This window comes from Pongo abelii, chromosome 9 (assembly GCF_028885655.2).
Source record: "Pongo abelii isolate AG06213 chromosome 9, NHGRI_mPonAbe1-v2.0_pri, whole genome shotgun sequence".
NCBI lineage: Eukaryota > Metazoa > Chordata > Mammalia > Primates > Hominidae > Pongo > Pongo abelii.
The window spans coordinates 14,848,376-14,874,521 of record NC_071994.2 but is presented as its reverse complement, the minus strand read 5'-3'; the positions used below and the strand labels follow the sequence as shown (position 1 = coordinate 14,874,521).

Genomic DNA, 26,146 nt, shown 5'->3' with positions numbered 1-26,146 from the left:
TATTATCTATAATGGACTGTGCCAAACATTGTGGAAAAATCCTCATGAAACCAAGGTTGCATGGTTTTCACTGCTCCATACTATCAGTTTCTTTCTCTAACAGACAGGCCAAGTCTGGACTAATTGACAGAAACCGACTTACCAGTTTTGCAGACAGAACCTGGGAGCTCTGTACTTTTTAAGAGCTAAATCTATTTTTTCTTCCATAGTTGGCAACACCATTATGGCATCACAACCTGTTCCCAATGAGACCATCATAGTGCTCCCATCAAATGTCATCAACTTCTCCCAAGCAGAGAAACCTGAACCCACCAACCAGCGGCAGGATAGCCTGAAGAAACGTCTACAGGCAAAAGTCAAAGTTATTGGGGTAAATCTAATTCAGAACATGTTTGAGAGGGGTTAGGGGAAGTGAGAAGAGATGATGTATGTTTTGGGACTGGTCATCATCCATTGTGAGTGTGGAGACCCTTAAGTTTTGCTGGAGGGACATTGGGGTAGAAGCCACTTGGAGAAAACTGTCCCAGAACTTTTCCACAAGAGGTTGTCTTAGAAATGTTTTTTCCCTTATTCTGAATATAAGGAGTTGATTTTCTGTCGTTGTCTTGGTATTTTTGCAATACAGTACTTCTCTATATTTTCTTTTACAAAAGTAATGGTGGTAAATGATTACATATTGTATATACATTTTTCTATATTTCACAACCACATGCTTAATAATCCACACTGATTCTTTGCAAGGAATTTTTCCCTTACTGCAAATTACAGAAAAAATATACTTCCTCTCCCTCTTTTCTCCTTACCTTTTTGAGAATGGAAATGATATTCACCTTTTGTTTGTCTGTTTCTCCTCTCATCCAGAGTTTATTAAAGAAGCTGTATTGCATGAAGGGAGGAGAGAAAGAAGGGATTTATCTTGGATTGGGAGGGGAACACAGAGTTTTGGTTTCTAGACTTGCCTCTGCACTTATGTGATCTGAGGTGAGGCACTCTGTTTGACTGGATTTCAGGACCTGATGGGACTGGTCTCCTTGCCTCATGTATAATCATGTGGGTTTCTATGAGGCTCAGGTGACACAAGGTCTAGAAAACTTCTCAGTAAATGATAATAGAGCTGTGAATCTCTGAGGTGGATGTCAGGAAGGAAAACTACCTCCTAAGACAGAGCTTCGGTTATACATGAGAACACGCAGTATTTGGTTTCTGTCCCTGTGTTAGTTTGCTAAGGGTGATGGCCTCTAAATGATGAGAACACATGGACACGTAGAAGGGAACAATGCACACTGGGGCCTTTCGGAGGGTGGAGGGTGGGAGAAGGGAAAGGATCAGGAAAAATAACTAATGGATACTAGATTTAATACCTGGGTGATGAAATAATCTGTACAGCAAACCCCTATGACACAAGTTTACCTATGTAACAAACCTGCACTTGTACCCTTGAACTTAAAATAAAAGTGAATAAAATGAGCTTCCAGAACCTTAGCTATAGGATTGTGGGCTGCAGTTTCCAAGGAGCTGAACAGAGAGGGCCAAGCTGTGTCCACTGGAATCTGGGAGATGAGGAGAGGGACTTCTGCAACACCAATCCTCCAGAGAAAGTGAGGGCTTCCAGGTGCCCCATGTTCTCAGAGAGGTAGAAAGAGAGTTACTAGTCATGGACTCAGAGGTCCTGAGAGATGGGAAAGCAGATCCCAGCAGCCACTGTGAGCTGGAAGCAGAGGCCATGAGCCAGACCAGGGCCTGAGAGGCAGAAATGCAGAAGCATTCCTGAGCACCTGCCAGACACCCGAGACTGTGGTTTCTGTGGCAGAGCCGCACACCCTCCAGGATATCTTTTCATATTTCTCACTCCAGAGTTTCCACAGGGTTTGTATCCTCACTGGGATCTTGCAGAAGGTGATAATGCATTAGCACCATGGGAGAGGCAAAAAGGCCCTGTTTTTTTGTTTGTTTTTTTTGTTTATTTGTTTGTTTTTGACATGGAGTCTTGCTCTGTCACCCAGGCTGGAGTGCAATGCCGCAATCTCAGCTCACTGCAACCTCCGTCTCCCGGGTTCAAGCGATTCTCCCGTCTCAACCTCCAGAGTAGCTGAGATTACAGGTGCACATCACCACATCTGGCTGATTTTTGTATTTTTAGTAGAGATGGGGTTTCACCATGTTGGCCAGGCTGGTCTCAAACTTCCGGCCCCAGGAGATCCACCCACCTTGGCCTCCCAAAGTGCTGGGATTACAGGCATGAGCCACCGTGCCCAGCCTGGCCCTGTCTTTACAAATGCTGGTTTTAATCCTCAATCTTCCTTTCTCTTCCCACAGATTATCCAGATCTTGTGTGGTGTGAAGGTATTGAGCTTGGGAATCATTTTGGCATCTGCTTCCTTCTCTCCAAATTTTACCCAAGTGATTTCTACGCTGTTGAAGTCTGCTTACCCATTCATAGGACCCTTGTTGGTGAGTAGTTTCTGAGGAGGGAAGCATGGGGCAAAGAGGGGAGGGAGATGCCAATAGCTTAAACTCTGCACCTGCCACCTTGCTATGTTTGATCTGCCAGCAGCAATGAGTCAATGGTGAAACTTTTTCTCTTGTGTGTGTAGTTCAGGGAGGATTGAGTGGGGTGGGATGGCAGGGGGTTCCTGATTTTAGTTCAGTTTCTTATCAGACTCAAATACACATTTCTTTTGAAGATCATCTTATTTTTTACCTTATCATCTTGAGCTAGGATGAAGCTAGTGACTTCTTTCCAGGTTTAGGCGAAACACCCATGAATTAGCATAAGGTTGGGAAAAATATTTAAAAAATGAGCATCAATGGAAAACATCATACACTCACAGAGAAACCACTGCATTGATGGATTGCCAGGGAAGGCTGAGCAGATGTCTATGTCCCAGTGATGGACTGGAAATTCCTCTGAAATAGCTGCAGCTCTGGTGTTTCAAAAGGACTTAGTAGTCCTTTTCTCAAAGAACCGCTTTCTCTTAGATTTAGCTTTCTCATAATTAAGCTTCTCTTTTATAGATGTTTTTTTCCTTCAGCTTCCTGCACCTCAGTACCTATTATTAGCTCTTGCTTCACATTTGTTTATTTGATGCATCAAGGAGTTCACCGATTGTCTATTGTGTCCATTTTTCTTCTTTTATTAACTAAAGTTTCATTTGATTTTGGATCTCACTGGTTTTCCCCAAATGACATTTTTCTGTGTCAAGATCCATGCGAGGCTACTACATTACACTACATTACATTTGGTCATTATGTCTCAGGCTCCTCTAGACTTTCTCAGATTTTCCTTTTCCTTGAGGACTTCAGCAGTTTGAAGTAGTACTGGCTGAGATTTTTATAGAATGTTCCTAAATTGGGGTTTGTCTGATATTTTTCTGATGTTTAGACCTGGGTGAATTTTTGGCTGATGATAACAGAGGTAAAGCACCATTTTCATCAAGTCATATCAAGGGTGATGCTACCAACATACTGTCACTGACACAATTTACCTCAATCATGTGTTTGGGGTAGTATGTTTGGAGCTTACTGAATCCAAAATGGAAAAGAAAGGAAGGTTGTGGGAGGAAAGACAGTCAACAGACCACTGTTGGTTTCTCCTCTGTAAAGGTTTCTCCTCTGTAAAGTTACTACCACTAACTTACTCCTCTGTAAAGTTACTACTACTAAGTACTACAGTTACTTCGTCTTTCTCCTCTGTAAAGTTACTACTTCTTTCTCTCCTGTTTCTATAATCTATTCTTTAAAAGCAAGTCACTAAGTACAGTCCACCTTTGAAGGGACATCTAGTCCATATGTTTACAGACTTGGCATTTGTTTATACAGACAAATAACTAAATGCCTGCGTTACAGGAATCACAGTTTTTCTTTGGTATTTGTCCCCCTTTCTTCTAACTGTCAAAGAATTTTCTGTTCCTTAATGGCTATAAATCTGTAGGTCATGAATACTCTAGAGGATGAAAAACATTTCTTTCATTTTGTAAACACACCCTTGAAAGTTTTCTGCCATCCATTCTTGTCTTTCCTTCTGTTCTCATTGACCATTTTACCTTAGCCTGGGGAGCCAGCAATGTAAGATGCATGTCTCAGCTTTTCCCATCTTTTATTTTCTTTTAAAGAAAATCTAGTAACAACACTTTTCTGCCCTTCCAAAAAATGGAAGAGGAGGGAATACTTTCAAACTCATGTTATGAGGCCAGCATTATCCTGCTATCAAAGCCAGACAAAAACATTACAATAAATCTACAGGTTAATATCCCTAATGAACATTGATGCAAAAAACTTCAACAAGATACTAGCAAACTGAATTCAACCACATATTAAAAGGATCATTCACCATGATCAAGTGAGATTTATTTCAGGGATACAAGGATGGTTCAACACATATAATCAAATGTGATGCATCACATCAATATAATGATGGACAAAAACCATATGATTCCAATACTTTTCTCTTTCCATACCATTGTTTTCATGTCCTTCTCTAAAGAACATCTTACACCAAAATTTTCTCATTTCATTAAGAAAACGAATAGTATTTCCTGGCTTTTAAGGTCCTCATGTTGTTTATTTGGATATATTTCTGCTATCTTTTTTTTCTGTTGCTATCTGAACACTATATGGGCAAACGGGATAAATCTATGTTTTAAATGGATATTACTTCATTGATCATTTGCTCCCCAAGGCTTTTCCCATGAGAGTTTTCTACAAACATCATGATAGTGACATCACAGTTACTCTTTACGTGGAAACTGACCTGACCATTTTCTCTTTTATTTTAGTTTGTCATCTCTGGCTTTCTATCAATTATCACAGAGAAAAGGTTAACCAAGCTTTTGGTGAGTATGAGAACTATAACCCACAACTCAATGGATCAAAATGAAACTTACAACCCATTAAGGCCAGTCTCTCTACTTTGAAAAGTTGAAAACTCAGTTCTAGAGTTGTTAGAGTTAGGAGCCAGGCCTGGATGCTCCATATCCTTGTTCAGAGCACGTTTCTCCAATTATTGTACCCTACATCAAAGTCTGTATTCAGAGAATTATAATATCCCTTCAACCAGTGTCCAAGAATCTATCACAGAAAAATTGTGCTTATTTATGATGCTCTTTTGGTGATAACTGGTCTTCAAATTTAGGTTTTCAATGGCAAGGGAGCTGACAGTGTTATAAAGAGGTCTATTTGTTGAGGTTCACTGTTTAAGCCCAGGTGTTACAACCCTTAAAAAAAATGAGTCAACGTGCTGTTTATGTATGGTATTATCTCTCATTCTTTCATCTATCTCTCTAGAAAGATAATACTTTTATTTTGTTTGGGTATAAATTCTTGCAGCCTAAAAGTTGTCCTTGGTCATTTGTATTGGCTAAGAAAAAAAAATGGTTTACCTGCCTTTATCCCTTATTCCAGCAAAAACCAGAGTTGGACATGGCAGGGAGAGAAAAGCTGGATTATAGCAAGAAGTGTTTGTTGTCTGTAAAGTTTCATTAAGTCTTCACTCAATCCTATATCCCTCAAAGGATTGATGTTGGAGATTATGTAAGAGAATGTCATAAATTTAGTTGCACAGAAACTCAATTTGGAAGCTCTGGCTACAAAAATCTCCCAAAGCCAGCAAGGAAGTCAGAGAGAGTGCCCAGAAAAATGCCAGTTCTTTCTTTCCCTCGTTGGTATTTAGAGATTATTATTTGGAACCCACAGTTACAATCCAACACTAGATCTGTGCTGTGCAATGTAACTGTCTATGATAGAAATGAAATGTAACTTTCTATGATGATGGAAATCCACAACAGCTGCACTGTTAAAATATGGCAGTCACACATGGCTATTGATGATGTGAAATATGGATACTGCAACTGAATTTTAAATTTTACTTAATTTTACTTCAAATATAAGTAGCCCATGTGGCTACTGGCAACCATACTGAGTAGCCTAGTACAAGGGTAGTGCTTTCAAACTTTTAGGAGGAAATATGTGGGCCTCTTACTCCAGGGAACAATCCCACAGTGAACATGCAGGAAGCTCACGGATGCAGGATGTGGTCTCGGGGTGGGCTCAGACTCACCAGAGACATCGAGGCTTTAGTGAGTTCTACTCTTGTCACACATTGTACCAGCCCTTTTTGAGACTGAAGAAGAGTGCCATCTCAAGACAAATCTAGCTTATTCTAAGAAATATAGACTCTAGGCATCAAGACTACTACTGGCTACTAGGAGGCCCATGAGTATACATTTCAGTCATTATATTGGGAAATTGGGGTCCCAGAGTATCAACTGGTGAGTTCCTAAAAGAAGAAGTGTCCATGTGGGATTAAATAACACTCTACTGTACGGCTGTGGGGTGTGCCCTGGAGCCTACCTACCTGTAACAATAGCTTTCAGAATGCTGTGAGCTCAGTTCTCTTTTCTGTGTGAGTTGGAGTAAAGGAAGTCACTTCTGAGGTCAGTTTATTTATTCCCTTCACTTCATAAATGTAGAAATGAGAACCAGAGTGGGAAATAAAACCAAGGAACTGAGTACCCAAGGGAACAAGCTGGGTCAAGTCTATATTGTGACCTCAATTTTCTGACATCCAGTCCAGGCCTTTATTCTGTACCTCCCGCTGCCTCCCACACATTACACCGTCCTTGGGCCTGCACCTAGACCTCTGCCCACAGCCACCCCATGCTGAGCTCAATGTGGCCAGTCATATGCCTGCCCAGGTTCCAGGGCCTGCCTGAGACTCAGAAGCACCCCCTCACTCATCTTTGAGAGGTGTGCTTTTGAGAGAGGCAATGGGCACGCAAGAGTGAGCTATTAGGTTGGTGCAAAGGTAATTGTGGTTTTGCCACTGAAAGTAGTGGCAAAACCCAAAATTACTTTTGCACCATGCTAATACACCATCCACCTTTTCTGTGTGGTTGATGCTTGCACGAGAGGTTTCTGAGTTGACCAAGAGAGAAACTTCATCTGGTACATTGCCACCTTTGCTTGTGGTCACGCTCATAGTAATTTTCCAGGCAAGCCTCGTGGAGGCCCTGCTATCTGTCCCAGGGAAAGAATTTAGGAGAGTAACATTCTCTGCCACACCACTGAGGTCCTGTTTAAGGGGAACCAGTTCATATGTTCATTCATTCAGCCAAGTTTTATGTTGCAGATTCTGAGTTTTTGACTGGACACTGGAGAGGCATACAGCAAGAAATGATCCTTCCCAGACTTCCTGAGTGAGACAGATAAGGGAATAACTTGCAATGTAATGGCAAAAAGGGATAAGAGAGATTCGCGGCCCATTGGGAATGATTCTTAGCCAGCATGTCTCTTTCAGGTGCATAGCAGCCTGGCTGGAAGCATTCTGAGTGCTCTGTCTGCCCTGGTGGGTTTCATTCTCCTGTCTGTCAACCCGGCTGCATTAAATCCTGCCTCATTGCAGTGTAAGTTGGACGAAAAGGATATACCAGTCAGACTTCTTCTTTCTTATGATTATCATTCACCTTACACCATGGACTGCCATAGAGCCAAAGCCAGTCTGGCTGTAAGTATTTTGCAGATGGGATGTTCTAATTTTATGAGGTTTCTGAAAGCCTTGATTTCTTATTATTCCATCCTTTGAAAATCTCTCTGTTAATTCTGGTTGGGGCATCTGGAGGAAGACCAAGGTTATGTAAATCAAAGGGGGGCTGCATGGATGAGATTAAGGGGATTACATACTAACAGAGTGGAATTGAAAATGTCAGATGAGGTTGATGATGAAAAACTAAAACTTACGGTTTGTAGAGTTTCTTAATTACTCAACTAATCTAATTTTGGAGGCATAAATTATGAGTTTGTCAAACTGAGAATGCTGGTACATAGAGTGGTGAATTCAGATTGGCCAACAGAGCAGAAAGACCCGGTTGATCAGAAAATGCCAACAAGGAAACGTGGTATGTGTGTGTGGTAGGGGGTCAATTTGGTCTAAAAAGACATCAGACTAAAGACGAAGAAACAGAGAATAGGAATTTTGGGGTTAGATGGTAAGGGTTTCTCCTTCTAATGATTACAATAATGAATAATACTAATCAGGTGAAACGGTAACATTATTATTGCTTTTTGTTATAGCTGAAAGAAGTGTGATATCTTAAATCAGGAGATAAGAAATATAGGGAGATGGAGAGTGTAACTGAGAATTATTGCAGGAGAATTCTCTCTCTTTGGAAGAAGAAAAACAATGAAGTTTGGCTAACAGAAATAATATGTCTGAAGTTGAAAGATTAAGGGGTATGTGCATGGTCAGCAACGCATTGAGAGGAAAACAGGCAACATATGAGTAAAGAAGTTGCAGAATATTTATTGTCCTGCAATCATAAAAATGAGATCAGCCAAGAACTCACCTGGAAGATGGATGGATAGAAAGGTCTGGTCAAAGTCATGCTTGTACAGCACCCATTATAAACTGGGCCTTGCTTCCAAGATAATGGTATAATGAGGAAAAAGTGCATGCAAATGAGGCTGACAGTAATTCGTACAAATTCCACCCTGGGAAAAATTCTGGAGAGAAATTTGGGAGAAATTTGGTAGTGATAAAGTATAAATTCATGATGGGATGATTTTACATTGGAAATAAGAGAGATTCTGTTGAGCTTGCTTGCTGGAACAATTTCTAGGTAATGGACACAACGTGTGTCTTCTGTTTAACTGTGTGTAAATACCACAAAACAAAAGTTCATGTGATCAAATTATCTCCCTTTATTATCAGATGACCAGTTCTGCACAAAGAATGTCTCAGGACAGAAATGGTAGAACTCATCCTTGTGAGTTGGTGTTGGTGATTAGCAACAGTTTACTACCTTCACTATTTTTTTCCAAGTCTGAAAACCACCAAAAACAGCAAAAATAAAAAATAAACAACAACAAAAATAAAAAACATCCAAACAGGTTCAGATACATAGACAGGGATGTCAATACTGAATTTTACAAAGGGCTTACACAGCCAAAACCTCCTTGATCCTCACAAATCTCTGAGAAATAAATGTTAGTATGCATGTTTGATACGTGAGGAAACAGGAGCTAGAGAAAGAGAGAGACTTGTCCAGGCTTACACAGCTACTCAGCAGTAAAGGTGAGACTATAATGGAGCTGCTGATTCTCAGTCCTGGGAGCTATTACACCACTCTGCTCTCTTACTGAGTGAACAATGTCATCAGAGCTATCTACGTCTCAAAGAAGTGAGAAACAAGTGTATGAAGTGGATTAGTTGATTGAGTTACTACTCATCTTCCCTTCTCCTCTCAATAAACTGAATGAGTGAAGGAGTTGAATTAAGACAATTGTGAGGAGGCACAGTTTTGTTTTCCTGATTGTGTCCTTACTTCATTCTCTAATGGTTGAGGTGGTCTTCATCTCTATGGTCACCTCTAAACTGGGCATGACAGCTTCGGCTGACTCAAGCATCACCAATATTTTATTTCTTGACTTTCAGGGAACTGTGTCTCTGATGCTGGTTTCTACTGTGTTGGAGTTCTGCCTAGCTGTGCTCACTGCTGTGCTGCGGTGGAAACAGACTGACTTCCCTGGGTGAGTGTGCTGGCCAGCCTTGCTTAATCTTGCCTAGTGTATCTTATCTCTGCACTGTGTTGAGTATGTCACCAAGAGTGGCAGAAGGAACAATCAGCCAGTGATGAGATATACATGGGAGGTCATTTAAATGGTGATGGAAGACCGAGAAGAAAAGCAGATGGTAATTGAGTAGATGACAAGCTGAGAGTTCGCTGGATATGAAAATAGTTAAAATGAGAAATCAACTGGTTCAATCTTCCCATTTTGTCATTGAAGGGAATGAGACTCTGGGAAGTTAAATGACTTGCCTGGCATTATGCTATGAGTTTGTACCTGTGCTGAGGACACTAGAACCTGGCTTGCCTCCCTTCTAAGCAGAAACAATTTCTGCCACAACCACTAGTCTCTTTAATAGTATTGACTTGGTAAAGGGCCTTTACACATGTGACTGGATCCAGTGAATGTCTTATGCTCTGCTTTTCCTCCTGGTGATTTTAAAATTCTTTTTCCTTTTAAAAGATACATTAAAAATGTATTGTTGAATCAAATTCCAAGGGATACCATCCCTATGGACTTATTGCTTTATTTAACTGAATTTAAAAGCCTTGATTTATCCAGAATTTTATTATAGAGAATAGAAGGAATACTAGACTGATAAATTGTAATTATTTGAAGAACCTAGTGATCTGCTCTACTTGCCTTGGATTAGCTAAGAATTCTATGTATACAGTTGGAAAAAATGGCATATCTACATGTATCTTGAACCTGAGTAAAGTCTGAAGACCTAACATACTTTGTTTCTTCTAGAGTGTGCTTTTCCTGCCTCACAGTTACTCATGTCCTCAAAGATGACTCATGACGCTGGATATGAAGAACTATTGACTTCTTGGGAAAAAAGGGAGAAATATTAATTGGAAAGTTGATTTTTATGATAATATGGAAAACCTAACCATTATAAAAAAGCAAACTTGAGTTTCCTAAATGTAAGCATTTAAAGTAATGCATATTTGTTTTAAAAAATTATTTCGTTGTCATTTATGATATGTGTTCATTGGGGATCTCTTGGTTTGCCTGATATTGACTTCAGCAAAAGCACAGGGCTGTAAATTACCATTTACTAGACTAGCCAAATAGTCTTAGACATTTCCCAGAAAACTAAGCAGAATGATGATTCAATGGATCACAGTGAAGCAAAGGATACAGCTTTTTCTTATACTCCTCAATTGTCAACAGGAGTTAACTGATTTGCTGTGGTGCAAGGCCTCTTTTATCACAGCTGCTACTAATTTATCCCATGTATTTTACTCATTAGTGCATAAAGGCAAACCCCATAATGAAGTCTCTGAGTGTATGAAAGTAGCCGGCTTCAAAATAAAATCTTTGAGTGCATACTTTAATACTTATTTTGTTGTTTTTTCCTTTAAACACAGAATAAATCAACAATGACAGACACAACCCAAATTTTAACTCAATTTTCTCATCACCAATATTCAAACAAAACTAATGAGTGAACAAATACTAACCAGGAATACTTATCTGTTATGAAGAGACAACCAGTTCATACTTACTTCCTTATTTCAAAATAAGAAAGACCAATTGTTTGAGTATAACAAACATAAGCCTCACCTCGCTCATGCACACACACAGGCACACACACACACACACACACACACGTGTAAAAAAGTATTTCAATTTTACAGGAGCTCCATTTCTTTGAAAGATTTTGTCATATTTCCCTTGCTCTGACCCTCTGTAGCAGGGGTCATACTTCATACTCACTGTCTCAGATATCCTGATACTCAGAGAGTTTCTCTGCTCTTTTTTTCCAGTCTCAAACGGAACTGTCAGTTTCTTTGATTTTAGCTTTATCTTCAAATCTGTTTCATTATGTCTTCTCCCTGTCCTTTGCACCCCCCACTGACACACACCATTTCTTTTATTTATTTGCCTATTGTGGACATTCAACTTTTATTGATACTTATTGGATACTAGACACTATGCTTAATGCCAGGGCTACCAAAGTGAATAAGATACATGATTTGGCTTCAAGATATTTATAGTCAAATAAGGAAAACAGAGATGACAATGAAGTTAGGGATTTCACTAACTGTTATTTGAGCACAGAATAAAGAATATCATCTTCTGCCTAAAAGAATGTAGAAGATAAACAAGTGTGTGTGTGTGTGTGTGTGTGTGTGAGAGAGAGAGAGAGAGAGAGAGGGAGAGAAAGATAGAAAAGAGAATGTCCTTCCTTTGAAAATCCACCTCCCCACGATTAATCACATGGTGCCACCTTCTGCCACAGGAGAGGACCAGTGAAGCATTGTCATTTGTCTGGGATAATATCAGAAGTTCATTGTCTCATGCCAAGAAAATTGAAGACATGGACACACAAGGAGTGAGTTTAAGAGCAGAAGTTTAATGGCTAAAAGAAAGAAGAGTGCTTCCTCATGCAGAGGAAGGGATCCCGAATGGATTTCTGGGTTTGGGGCAAGATGAGGTTGGTTTTATAGATGAGTCTGAGGAGGTCATGTCTGATTTACATCAGGTGTAGTAGATAGGTTGGACCAGGTGTGCCATTTACACAGCATAGGAAGTGCTGGCCATCCCACCCTAATCTTTTATTATGCAGATGGGGTCTCCACCCGGCCGGCACCATATTGGCCTGCTTTTTTGCTGCACACATGGTGACAAAGAAAAGGGAAGAGGGAACCTCCATGTTTAATATATCTGGCTTCCAGGTATCCCTTTTCTATTGGCACAACTGCTGGCATTCACCTTTGCAAGCTTCCAGCTTGCTTATCTATTCTTGCAGCTTGATTTTTCAGGCTTCTTTTGCTAGACAAGAAATGATTTGGGGGCTGCTTTTTAATAAAAAGAAAATCTTACTGAGAACTCCCTTACCCTCACTAGCTACTTAAATAATTTCTTTTTAGCTCCTGTATTATTTCTTCCCTCAGGAGTAGTAACCCTAACTGCTGTTAGAGGGTGTTGGACAATGACTCTTTCTGACTACTTCCTGCTGAAAAGGGGCATCTAGTGGGGACAGCAGCTAGGGATCCTCCTGAGTTCAATCTAACGGTCCTCAGAAGAAAGGCATGTCCGTGTGTGGTTCTGCCTGCAGCACCATTTAAAGTTTGATTGCTTCTAGGCCAAAAGAGATAAATTTTACAAGAAGGTTTCGAATATAGGGTTTGAATATGAGTATTAAAATTACCATTATTAGTGGGGGTACCATAGGCCATAACCATGCCAGTGGAGTTTGATAACCTGTTAGCCACTTTAATGGATTGTAATACCAGCTTGCCTCCACCAGGTGTCGCTTACTTTACTAGACGCGTTAATATAAAAGGAACTTTTTCTTTGCATAAGTGTCCAGCAATTATTAATTCTATTATAAAGATGATAATTAGGCAGAATATTACAACAATTAGAATTTTCCAATCGGAATTCCATATTGCAGGTGCCACAATGTATAGTTGCATTGCAAATAGTAGAGTGCATATAACAATTCCCGGAAAGGTGGTGTAGTAGGTAATTTACGTCTAAAACTTTTACTCGCCAAGATGTAGAATTTCTCCTTGGGGTTCTATGAAGTTACAAATGTAATCCCATGTATAATTAAAATCTCCCTGCAAATATGTGTTAAAAAGAAGTTCTAATATCTGGCTGCGAATCTCAAGAGGAAATGTTGAAATGACAAAAACTATCTGGTGAGGTAAAGGTGGGACTGAGTAAGACGGGTAGCCCTTACTTACTTACTTATCTTTTATGATTTTCAGCTTAAGATCTCCTATTTTTTGTCACTGATATCCAGGACGTTCCTCTGGGCTGTCAGAGGTTGCTCCCTCAGCTTTCCAGGCTTTGACTGGAGTGTGAGGTATCCAGGAATTAATACCTGTAACTTTTACTGCTGAGGGGGTTGAAAGAACAGTGTAGGGCCCTTCTAAGCTTGGGGTCAGAAGAGAGAGAGAAGGCAGAGCTTTCACCAATACCAAATCTCCTGTGTTAAATAAAGGTGATCCTATTTCTTGGAGTTGGGCTTTTGCTAACTGTGTTAATTCCTGCTGGAAGTGAGCCAGAGAGGTTACATGCTCAACCAACTCAGAGATTCCTTAATTTAATAGAAAATCATTGGTAAGGAAAGACCATCCATACAGCATCTTAAAAGGGCTCACTTTGTCTGCCATTGTCACCTTGGAGGTATTTAAGTAGACCACAGCGGGGAGTTATTTCATTAACTAACACTTCATTACCTCAGAGGCCTTTTCTGTATGGCATGAAAATGCTTCTACCCAGTTGGTGAAAGTATCTATCCCTTCCAGGAGATATTGGATGCCCTTCATCTTTGGCATGTGGGTGAAGTCTGTCTGCCAGTCCTCCCCTGGATAGCTTCCTATTCTTTGGGTTTGAGGAGGAAGGAGCCACCTGTTCAGGGGATTATTTTTAAGACAGACTTCACAAGCATTAACAAACTGTTTGGCTGTTTTTGGTAAGTTGTCTCCTGAAAACAATCTCTGGACACATTGATGAGTTTTATCCTTTCCCAAGTGAAAAGCTTGATGGAGGATTTTAAGGACTTTCCATTGGCTGGAGACTGGCAAGTGGAGTTTGCCATCCTGACTGTAGCCATCCTGAAGGCTGGAAAGTATACACTCGAGAAGTGGCCCATTCTATTTCTGTAGGGAAGTGCTGAGGTTTAATTTCTCTATGGAACCTTCCCAGATTAGGGGGGCTTGAAGTCCGTAGATGTCTAGAGGCTTTCTTGCTGCTGACTTAGCTGCCTGATCAGCTAACCTATTTCCTTCAGCTACTTCATCTTTTCCCTTTTGATGTCCCTTACAATGCAGCACTGTTATCTTTCATGGAAGGAGAACTGAGGATAATAACCTGCTAATTTCCTGGTGGTTTTTCTTTGTTTGTTTGTTTTGTTTTTCTGTTTTTTTTTTTTTTTTTTTTTGAGATGGAGTCTCACTCTGAGGCCCAGGCTGGTTGCAGTGGCACGATCTCGGCTCACTGCAAGCTCCGCCTCCCGGGTTCACGCCATTCTCCTGCCTCAGCCTACCAAGTAGCTGGGACTACAGGCGTGTGCCACCACGCCGGGCTAATTTTTTGTATTTTTAGTAGAGACGGGGTTTCACTGTGTTAGCCAGAATGTTCTCGATCTCTTGACCTCGTGATCCACCCGCCTCGGCTTCCCAAAGTGCTGGGATTACAGGCTTGAGCCACCGTGCCCCGCCCCTGGTGGTATTTTATAGGAGATCCATTAGCAGTAAGAAAGTGTCTTTCCTTCCAAATGGCACCATGAGCATGGAGAACTAAGAAAGTATACTTGGAGTGTAAATGTTACCTACCTTTATTTTGCTTAATTCAAGTGCTCTTGTAAGAGCTATCAGTTCAGCTAATTGACTGCTTGTGGCTGGAGAGAGAGACACACTTTCAAAGACGTCATTTAGAGTGGCTACTGCATATCCTGCCTGTGGAGCTTCACAGCTCCTATCTGTGAAGAGGGTCTAGTCTGGATTTTCTAGGAGAGTTTCCCTGAGATACTCTCTGGCTGCATAGGTTTGTATTATAACTTGTTCACAGTCATATTCAGGTTCCCCAGCTTCCTCTGGAAGGAACGTGGCTGTGTTTAGGTGAGAACAAGTGTTTAACTCAATTGTGGAAATCTCTAACAACAGAGCCTGTTAAGGAGCTGGCTGGCTGTTAGCCAAAGGCTCCCCCTAGAGGACAGTAATCCTGCCACACTATGTGGGGTGTAAATCATTTCCCAGGGTTAATTTGGTGGCTTCTGGGACCAGTAGGGCCACTGTGGCAATGGCTTGGAGGCATGTGTAAATAATAGGTCCCCCCAACTGCAACTAAGGGGTTGAGAAAAAGATTAGAATATTTCCTGAGATGCCCCTCACGTTCATGCTATGGGAAGAGGGGATTAGAGAGGAGAAAAGAGAGACTGGCTCTGGTGTCCAGAAGGAGGTCTACCTTCCTTCCTTTAATTTCCAGAATCACCTGGGGCTTCTGTGCTGTACATGGCAGTTTCAGCCACTGGAGCTGGAGGTTTGAGCCCTGGGAACCATCAGTCCTGTTGGACCATCTGTGAGACTGGTTCTGAAACTGGTGACCTCTGTCTCTGGGGGCAGTCTGATCTCCAGTGGTCCATGCTACAGGCTGGACAGGGTCAAGGTGACTTCTTGCTGCCTGGCACTCCTTCTTAAAGTGCCCTGACTTGCCACATCAATAGCATCTAGCAGATGCACCTGAGGGATCCTGGGCTTTGCAAGCCTGCAAAACAGCTGCTGGAGCCTCTGTCCTTCTCTTGTGTTTCCTTTCTTTCTCTTGGGCCTCCTCCTGGTCCCTATTATGAAAGACCAAAGTGGCCATACTCAGGAGGTTCTCCAAGGTGCTATCTGGTCCTATCACCTGCTTCTGCAGTTTCCTCCTAATGTTGGGAGCTGCCTGTGTAATAAACTTGTTCTTTAGGATGAGCCATCCCTTGACTGAATAAGGGGATAGGAAATGTGTTTTATTAGTGTATCTCTCAGCCTTTCCATAAAGGCTGCAGGATTCTCATCTGGCTTTTGGTCTATCATGGAAAGTTTAGAATAATTAAAAGGTTCGGCCCTAGTTCTTTGTAGGCCCTCTAATATGCACGTTAAAAAGTGTTTCCTTTACCATTTATCTGCAGAGCTACTGGAGTTCCAATCAGGGTTGGCAAAAAGAACTGCTTCCCTTCCTATTTGGAATGGTGTTTCCATTATTCCTTCACCTTCTCTGTCTCCTTTTTTCCTTTTCGGTCTACTATAAAAAACATGTTGTTCATCTCCAAATTTCTCTACTAGCTGCAGAGCTGCCTGCTTTTCAGCTGCGGTGAGGGTTTGGCTTGGAAGCAGCATAACATCCCTCCACGTGAGGTCAAACACCTGAGTTAAAGTTTAGAAAGCTTCTATATACCTATTGGGGTCATCAGAAAATTGGCCTAAGTATCCCTTTATTTGCCGAAGGTCCTGAAATGAGAAGGAAATGTGAATCCTAATAGCATAACTTTCATCAGGCATTTCTTGTAGGGGTAAGAGTGAAGCAGGGAAAGTGGGTAGTTTTAGAGATGGTGCCACTGGAGGAGCTGGTGGCATGGTTAGTGGGGGTCCCAGATAAGGGAGACTAGAAGGGTTGAGACACTCAGTAGCTGTCTCAGATTGTCCCCCTGGAATATGCTTTAGTTTTGGGGAATCATTTTCTATGGGATTGCCTGACATGGCTGCTAAAAGAGCTAGGTTGATTGTGCAATGCTTGCAAGTCTGGGTTATCTTGCAGGGCAAAGAAAGCCTGTACATAGGGGATCTTGGATCATTTGCCCTCCCATCTGTAGGAAAGATCTAATTATTGGATAATATTAAAATCAAGGCTCCACCGCAATGGGCCAAGTCTGTTCATCCCCAAGATGGTAAGAAGGCCACTCCCTTGTACAATGGAATATGAGATGCTTTTTCTTCAAAGTCTCAGGGTCAGAGGAGTCCCAATGCTCTAGAATGACTCAAGAGGAAATTCAGGCCAAAGACAATCTGTTATGCATCTAGAAAGAGAACTGAGAAAAAAAAAAAAGGCATATCTTTAGTCTCATTCCTTTTGGTATGACACAGGGTGGAGGGGAAGACAGTGAGGGCATCCACCCTACTGTTTTCTCTCCTTGCTTCCTGGGGTCCCAGCACCTTGTTAAATGTGTGCCTGTGGTTGCAGGCATAAACTCCCACCCCAGCCATGAAACTGGAGGAACTAAGGAGTGGGCGTAGTCATGCATACCCATGCAGCCCTAGTTCTCCGCTTGTGATTCCCCTTTGACTCCCTAGACTTGTATGATCTGCATGGCTCCCCAAAAGATGTATCTTGGGAAGGGCTATGTAATAGTTGCATTTGGGCAAGGCTCCTTTAATAGAAGGGGTGTACCAGATTGAACTCTATATTTTGCTATTATGGCCCATGCTAAAGTGTTTACCCTTAGACAGTGATTCAGATTAACTTCTGGACATAAAATCCCCTTACCATTTAAGTAGCATTCTAACCGAAGGCAGAAGAGGTTTCTTTAAAAAACCTAGGAACAAAATGGCGGTCTTCCTGCTAACGGGACAGTCTCAGAACTAAAATTGGAGGACATTTTTCTCCTAATGGTTAAAGGTAGAGTTTTTTTCCGTTCACAGAAGGGGCATAAAGTCTGGTCTCTTGTGGAGGGGCGCAGAAAGGGAGGAAATTTGAAAAGCTAGAGTGTTTCAGCAAAGCACTGACAATGTGCCCCATGGAGAGGATTCTTATTCCACTGGGTGATGCTGTTGACCTAGAAATACCATGTGCTTGCCAGATGAAGGGTAGAAAGAGTACTGCTCATTTCAGGGAGACCTTCTGCTCCTAGAGAATCACAAAAATGGCATTCCCTTGAGCTATATTCCCAGTTTATATGGCATTTGCTGATCTTTCCTAACAAGACTATTTGCCTGCACCATAAAAATCTGTGCAGCATTGCATACAGAGGAAAGAGACATGGCAGTCGCAGATCGAAAGGGAGGAAATTTGCAATAGAAAATTGGATATCCTGTTGCTGATGCCGGATCAAGCAGTCAGAGGCTGGGGTCAGTCCAGAAGTCTTCAGATAACACCAGGGTGTAACCCTGGCGAGAAATCCTCATTTGCTCCAACACCTCTTCCAGCCCCATGCAACAGCTAGGTACTCTATGAAGAGAAACTGATTCAAAATGTGGCCAACATGCCCAGTAACCTGGGGGATTGCCCATGGTATCTCCAGGAAGCCTGTCATCTGAGACTTCAGAACAGCAGGTGGTTTGCCCTAAAGGCATAAACATGGCCATGGGATGCCTGGGATTTTTATTTGATTTGGTTTTAAAATGGTGGCCAAGAGCCTCGAAATGAATGGACAGAATTGAGGTCTGCTTCTATACTCAGGAGAAGAATAGGAGTGAAGAACAATTAGACAAAGTCTAAAAGATTTCTTTCAATTCACCCAGAGTGCAGAGAATGGGGTGGGGGTGGATAAAAAAGTGGAAAAAAGTTAGGATGGCACAAAAAGCACTTTTTGAAATTAAAGCACTTTAATATTATCTTGAGAATCAACTTATGATAAGCTTTTAATATTCTCAATTATCCTTACAAACACCTTTCAAACATAAGTAATCATCTCTACATTTAGCAGATGAAAAAGCTGAGGCTCAAAGGGATGACTTACCCTATTAGACTCTCCAATAGGCAGAGTGGGGTATTGAGTGGTTTGAGCCATTACAGACAGTAGGTCTGCTTAGCTCTCATATTCCATACCAAGAGGGTTTGGGCAACATCTGGATCATGGATCTAAAGTACACCTTCTGCCTCCTAGTATGTGCTACACCTAGGCCATGCACCTCCAATCCCTTGGCTTTTCTTCTTAAAGGAAAGTCCTGGGTGATGGCTAATAGGCAGAATATTCCACGACCCTCCTAAGGGTCCATGAGGGATAGCAACCTGGAGGTCATTGTTACTCTCCAAGGCTTTCAGAAGCTGACTCAGTTTATTACTTCTCAGGCTGCCAGGCAAACAAACAAAAAACACTCTTTCTCTTCTAATGAATGAAAAGCTAGAAGGTGTTCACTTGGGCCAAGGAAAATAATCAGGGCATGGTAGGCAGCTATAGTCCTGATTCTCTGGTTTTCCATATTTAGGTTCAACTCTGAGTCATTGGCTGAGATCAATCATTGCAATGGAAAGTGGGGGTGAAAAGCACTGATTGACTTAGCCTAGAGCCAGAGCACAGTGGAGGCAAGGGCAGAGTCAATCCTCAGAGCTACATGGATCCCCAGTCGGAATTCACAGACTGTTGGAAAGAGGAAAACGGAAGATGGATTCTGGGCAGGCAACAAGCATATGCTACAGGTCACTCCTTTGTCTGCCCTATGCCCAAAGACACTTTCTTCTGAGCCATACTTCCAACAATGATCACAGCTACATGATAGGCACTCAGCTTTTCCCAAGAGGACATCAAGCCAAAGACCTCAAGCACTTAACACTGCATTGGAATATGAAGGGAGCTCTGTCTAAACAGGGAACTCTGTCTCAATAATAACATGTGTTTCTTGGCCAGACAATTGAGCCACCTCCAGGTCTGTTCTCCAGGAAGATTGCCTAGGTCCATTGTTCTCTACAACCACATCCAGCATGAGAACTAAAAAATTGCAGCTTCTAGGAGCCCAGTTAATATTTGGTACAAATTTGAGGGCCTAGATGCCAATCGTCTATAATTGTTTAATCCATAGGGCAATTCTTGGGTCTTCCATCAAGGAATAAGAAGGAAATTAAACAAAATTTTGTCAGTCTAATAGAATAAAAGAAATTACAAAAATTAAAAAAATTAAAGCATGGTGAGTAGAAAGAAAAATATACCATGAAACATTTAAAATTTGATATATTAGTAATCAAAATAAAGTTGAATACAGAATACTTACTATTTAAAATAAATATTAAATATATTAATAATTAGAAGACATTTAAAATATACATATAAAATTAAATAAATGACTAAATAAATAAAACACTATGCCCTGAGAAGTGAGTTATGTGATACTAAAAAAAACAATTGAAATATGATTCAAAATATTCAGTTTTTTTAAAAAGGGAATGCTCACAAATTTACTCTAAAAGATCTTGATCTAAACCAAACCAGAGCAATAAGAAATGGAAAAATTTTCAGATATTTTTCAATCTCTGAAAAATCATATTTAAAACACAAGGAAATATAATCCCACAGTGTAACATATATCATTACCAAGGTGTAATTATACTGAGAATGTATGGGTGTTTTAATAATATTTCACTGCAGACTTCAGAGGTAAGCATGATAAAGAAGGCAATCCTGTAGAACTTAGTGAGGGAGAGGGGCACCACGTGGTCACATCACTGTAGACCCCGTCCCTCACAGTGACATGAGAACAGCCACCACCAGTACAGCAGAACACACTCACAGGCAAGGCCACCTAAGCTCCCAACTATCTGCCATGCAGAGATGGGCTATGGTTTACAGACAGACCCACCCCTGAAGAGAGCTCTGTCCTTCTGCTATATTGATGGTACCTTGGTGGACTCAGACAGAGGCACTGCCCAACAAGGACTAGACACCCTGTTGATCCACATGCAGCAACACAGCTAGGCCTTTAACACAGACAAGATACAAGGACCTAATGATACCCAAATGAAACTAATAAAACTCCTGGGCATAATTCAGAAAGGAGCAAAGCCTCTCATTGCAAAGATGATTGTCAAGATTTTGACCTTTTTTTTTTTCCCTCCCCACTCCCTCAAAAAAAACACACAAAAAAGCAGCAATTTGTAGACCTATTTGGCTACTGGCAGCAATCCCAAATACCCCATGTAGATATCCTGAAAGTATTCATCTACTGGCTTACAATAAAGGCCACTACTATGGAGTTGGACCCCGACCAACAGGACACTCAGGAGGACCTCCAAAAGGCCACCCACCCCACCCTTCTCCTGGACCCCATTGACTCCATTTGCTGTTTGAATCACAGGTCTCAGCAACCTCTCAGTTCACTGAGTGGAGCCTATGGCAAAAGAACACACATGCCATTGGGCTTTGGATTCATAAACATAACTACCCACCCCTTAAGTCTGGGCTGTGAATAGTGACTTCCTTTCGAAGAATACAGAATGTAAAGGGGAATAAAAAGAGTAAATTTACAGTGAAGAAGCCTGACATACACCACCTCAACCAAGTGACTAAGAGTAACAGTGGTAAGTCATGTTTGATAGTGTGGGCTGTTGATGAGATGTGATGATACTGGCTCTTTATGTCTGTGATCTCCTTCCACAAAACCCAAACACCAGTCTAATCATGAGAAAAATATCAGATAAATTCCAATTGAGGGAGTTTCTACAAAACACATCACCAGTACTCCTCAAAACTCTCAACATTATAAAACATAAGGAAAGTATGAAAAACAGTCACAGTCTAGAGGGGCCTAAGGAGATGGACACCTAACTGGAATGCTGCACCTTGGATGGGATCCTGGAACAGAAAAAGGACATTAGATCAAAATTTAAGGAAATCTGAATAGGACAGTATGAACGTCAATTATCAATGTTGGTTGATTAATGGTGTATCATACTAATGTAAGATGTTCATAATTGGAGAAACTGAGTGCAGGGCACAGGAGAACTCTCTGCCATCTTCACAACTCTTCTGTAAATCTGAAACTTTTCTAGTATAAAGGTTTATTTCAAATTGTTTAATTTCTCTTTTGTTTTTCACTCTGTATTCTGCTAAACCATGTTGTCCAACAGAGTTCACTAAAATGGCACATGGTGAATTCACAAAATAAGATGAACTCCCCAATTTTACATTATCAACCATATACACACACAATTTGTATACATACACAGTTTGGTGTAAATTCTCGTTCAATACCAGGTTCCCAGGAAGAAATAAAATAAAAACTTAAATTCCTTTACTTTGGGAGTTAAGCAAACAGTCCCAAAATTATTCTGCCCCATTTTTCTGTCTTGCTACATTTCATTCAGAGATGTTTCCTTCAGATTCTGTATGGGGTTGGGGTTTTTTTTTTTAATTGGCATTGTTCCAACTTTTCTTAGTACCCGTTTCACATTTGCAAAATAGAGAAGTTGAAACCAAAATCAAGCCCCTTAAACAATTAGCCCAGGGAAAATTACATTTCTAGAACTCATACTTAATCTAGACCTATGATATTATTTCCAAACACCAAAGCAGTAACTCAGGAGTATCTAAAAGAAGGAGGGTAGATGGAGAACAAGAAACCTTGATTTTCAGCCTCAAGGATGACAATCAACTCCAGATTTCCAGAATCAATGATGTGTCTTAAAATCAGTTGATGCTGAATTCAGGCACCTTTTCATGCTGCTTTCATTGGAGGATGGAGAAATCCACGTGTGCGTATTATGTTCCCTCTCAGAGCTTTAGAGGCTTAGAGACATTATTGTTGATAAAAAGTGTCAAACTCTGTAAAATATTTGAAGACATTTATTCTGAGCCAAATATGAGTGACCATGGCCCATGACACAGCCCTCAGGAGGTCCTGAGAACATGTGCTCAAGGCTGTTGGGGTGCAGCTTGCTTTTATACATTTTAGGGAGGCATGAGACATCAATCTTATACATTTAAAATATATATTGGTTTGGTCCACAAAGGTGGGACAATTTGAAGCAGGAAGTGAGTGGTGGGGCAGCTTCCGGGCTATAGGTAAATTTAAACATTTTCTGGTTGATAATTGGTCACATTTATTTAAAGACCTGGAATCAACAGAAAGGAATGTCTGGGTTGACATAAGAGGCTATGGAGACCAAAGTTTTATCATGCAGATGAAGCCTTCAGGTAGCAGGCTTCAGAGAGAATTGGCAGTAAAATGTTTCTTTCTTTCTTTTTTTTCTGTTTGAGATGGAGTCTCCCTCTGTCACCCAGGCTGAAATGCAGTGGCACAATCTGGGCTCACTGCAACGTCCACATCCTGGGTTAAAGCGATTCTCCTGCCTCAGCCTCCCGAGTTGCTGCAACTACAGGTGCATGCCATCACACCTCGCTAATTTTTAATAGAGACAGGGTTTCACCACGTTGGCCAGGCTGGTCTCCAACTCCTGACCTAAAGTGATCCACATGCCTTGGCCTCCCAAAGTACTGGGATTGCAGTCGTGAGCCACCACTCCCAGCCATGGCTGTAAAATGTTTCTTAACAGACTTAAATTCTGTGTTGATGTTAATGCTGGAGAGGTATAAAGAGGCATGTCTCAACCTCACTTCCCATCATGGCCTGAACCAGTCTTTCAGGTTACATTTTAAAAGAGCCCTGGCTGAGGAGGAAGTCCATTCAGATAGATGGGGCCTTAGAATTTTATTTTTGGTTTACATTGTGGTACTTTTGCGAGTTTGGATATTTAGTGGTGGTCCCAGGTGTCAAAGTCACTCTTGAGGCACTTCTGTCCCATTGGTCTTGCTCAAAACCTCCTGATGTTGTTTTCCTCTCCGGTCTCTGTGTTCCTGGCATCCTCATGTTGCATCAAGTGAGATCTGTCTCTAGTGACAAAAGTCCTTTGCCACAGTAGCTATGGCCACTGTTTCTTTCAATGGACTCACTTAGGCTTCTAAAGCAAACCTTACAGGCACAATTTTCCCCTTGTCCTCACTGTAATTTCAGCCAAAGAACACCTCTGAGAGAAAGGCTGAACCAAAGCTGCTGAGGGCCTAGGGAGCCAGTAGCCCTTGGAGGCTCAGGACAGCTAGTCACTCTGCCACTGTGCTCTCTTCTAGAACTGAGCATCTCCTCGGACTTTGAACTGTCAGGACTGAGTGTGGAGCTTCATACAAAAATGCTGTAGTACTTCAGAGAAACAGAAATATTTCTTTTCTCTAGAGCATTTATTTCCGCAGGATTTATATATGACCCTAGAATTCTGCATCCTTTTAAAGCATTCCCACATTTTGGAAGGCTTGGCTAAGCTGCTAACAATTCATCTGCTTCTTAAATGGATCCATTTCCATATCTGTTGATGTAAAGTTGATGTGGTTCATTGATTACAGTATATTCTGTTGGGTTTTTTTGTTTGTTTGTTTGTTTGCTTTCTGGCCTGGACATTTTTGTCTTCCTAACATACCCCTTACATTGATTCTTCAAGATGCTTACTGTTCCAAAACCATCCATTGTTCAAACAAGGCTTATCCACTTCATCTCCAAGTGTCCCATGACCCCCCCCGTAAGTGACATACTACCGTGTAACCAATGCAGAACCAACACTGGACTTGATTGTTGACTTGAAACCACCCAATCAAAGCTACCACAGATGTGACACAGGATTTTTCTTGGCCTCTTTGCCAGTTGAAGACCTCCAGCCAGTGATACCCCTGCCCAGGTCTTGCTTGGGCCCAGGCTTACTGAAGGAGATGCCCTATCTATTCAGCCTGACAGGCTACACCTGTCTTGCACTCCAGCGCAGATGCCATGGCCACTGCAACTGTGCGTTAAGCCTCTGGTGGGAGGGGGTGTGTGAGTGAGCAAGTGTGGGGTTGGGCCAGCTATTTCAAGCACCGGCACAGGAGTGGGCTCTGTGTAGGGCTTGCAGCTGGACCAGGCATGTCACAAGCAACTCCCGCAGTGGACTCTGCCATTCAGACAAGAGGAACGCGGTGGTACCCAGGCAGGGATGCCCATATCCCTGAAGCCCCAGAGGGGATGTTGCCGCATTCTAATAGCTTTTTTAGTTCTGCCATCTGCAGCCCAGTGAACAGTGGCATGTTAACAGCTCTGTCAGTCCCATTGCCCTAATCCTGCCTGTGGCTCCGGGGCTAGCTCGGTCCTGTTGCTACTTCCTGTTGCATGGGGTGGCTTCCCTCCACTGGCAAAGGGGAGAGGGCCACAGTGTTACAGCTTTTTTTGTACTCACATTCAGTGTGTCCTGAGTTATTGTCCCATGTTCAAGAAGAATGAGGTTATGTTGACAATTGAAGGGTGAGGAGGGCGGAGAAGAATTGTATTAAGTGACAAAACAGCTCTCAGCAGAGAGGGGGTTACAAGGATGGTCCCCCACCCAAAGTCAGGTGGTCTCTCTCACCCAGAGGTGGGCAGTTCCCATGTGGCTGAGTCCCAGGCTTTTATGGGCTCAGAATGGAGGCGTGCAGGCTGATTAGTTTGTGAGTATGCAAAAAAGGCTAAAACAAAGACACCACTCAAAAGTGGGCATGACAATGTAAAAGGCCAATTATAGAAGTGTAGGTACATGTAAAATAGGGGAAGGGTGGTGAAGGGTGGGGACCAATCAGAGAAAAGCATGCCAAATGGGAAGAGAGGTTCTCAATCCACCCTCAGATTTATCTGAGACTTGTGGCTTGGCTTTCAGGCTTTAAACTCTCTTTGGGTTAGAGGTGGTGTTCACTGGACTCCTGCCTCTGTCTGCCTAGGATTGTCTACCTCCTGGTGCTGTCAGATGCATCAATCTCCTCAAATGCCTGTTTTAATTTATTTTTCAAAGTTCCTAGTCTTTGAACATATGTCTTTAGGGGAACTAAGGGACTAGGAATATAAATAATACCCCTTTCTTCTAGTCCCATGTTTGCAGTGACTTGCAAAATAAGATACAGCAAATGCTCAGGTGAAAAACCAAAATACCACTTTATTCCTGATATGCTGAAGGAAAAGGATTCCTTCACTTCAAGGCCAAATGAAATTCAATTGATGTGTCCAACAAGTCACTGGCAGAGCTGGGTCACCCCAGGCCTCCCCCATAAGAGGAGGCACCTCCAAACCCTAGCAAGGGAAGGGAAGAGCAGATAATAGTGGTTTCTAGTAGGCAGACTGTCTCCAAAACAAATGAAGAAACACAGATGGGCTGAGCCACACAAGCGCAAGCCCGCCTTCCAAACTCTGCAACTTTGTGCAGCATTCCTCTTTCCCTGAAGAGAACCAGGTTAAGGAGAGGAAAGAAACAGGTATGTTTCTCTATAGGAAGTTCTGCTGGAAGGAAATGTGAGGCTGGAGACAGAGGAAGTTCCCTCCTAACTGTGGATACCTCTGGGGAAGGAGGCAGGGGGAGGAGGAGGAGACAGGGAGAGCTTTGGGGCTACCTGTAG

The 26,146-nt window shown here is 41.8% G+C and overlaps 1 protein-coding gene across 3 annotated transcripts; it reads left to right on the top strand.

Annotated features, from left to right (window-relative positions):
* The first annotated feature begins 215 nt into the window (after positions 1–215).
* Positions 216–13,539, top strand: LOC100457122 (membrane-spanning 4-domains subfamily A member 6A). Of its 3 annotated transcripts, XR_010141844.1 has the most exons (8): positions 224–370; positions 2,317–2,451; positions 4,776–4,832; positions 7,295–7,501; positions 9,428–9,522; positions 10,312–10,487; positions 11,810–11,902; positions 13,287–13,539. XR_010141844.1 is itself a non-coding variant. In XM_063728422.1 (6 exons), the coding sequence occupies exons 1-6, from the start codon at positions 224–226 to the stop codon at positions 10,361–10,363; spliced, it is 693 nt and encodes a 230-aa protein (XP_063584492.1). In that variant the 5' UTR covers positions 216–223; the 3' UTR covers positions 10,364–11,088. The 3 variants fall into 3 exon arrangements, 1 of the variants encoding a protein (XP_063584492.1); XR_010141843.1 differs by lacking the exon at positions 13,287–13,539 and having other exon boundaries at positions 11,810–12,409; XM_063728422.1 differs by lacking the exons at positions 11,810–11,902; positions 13,287–13,539 and having other exon boundaries at positions 216–370; positions 10,312–11,088.
* Positions 13,540–26,146: the final 12,607 nt, after the last annotated feature.

Coding starts and splice junctions, on each gene's coding strand:
- LOC100457122 (XM_063728422.1), top strand. CDS start 224: ATGGCATCACAACCTGTTCCCAATGAGACCATCATAGTGCTCCCATCA. Junction 4,833..7,294: donor AAAGGTTAACCAAGCTTTTG/GTGAGTATGAGA, acceptor TGTCTCTTTCAG/GTGCATAGCAGCCTGGCTGG. Junction 9,523..10,311: donor AAACAGACTGACTTCCCTGG/GTGAGTGTGCTG, acceptor TGTTTCTTCTAG/AGTGTGCTTTTCCTGCCTCA.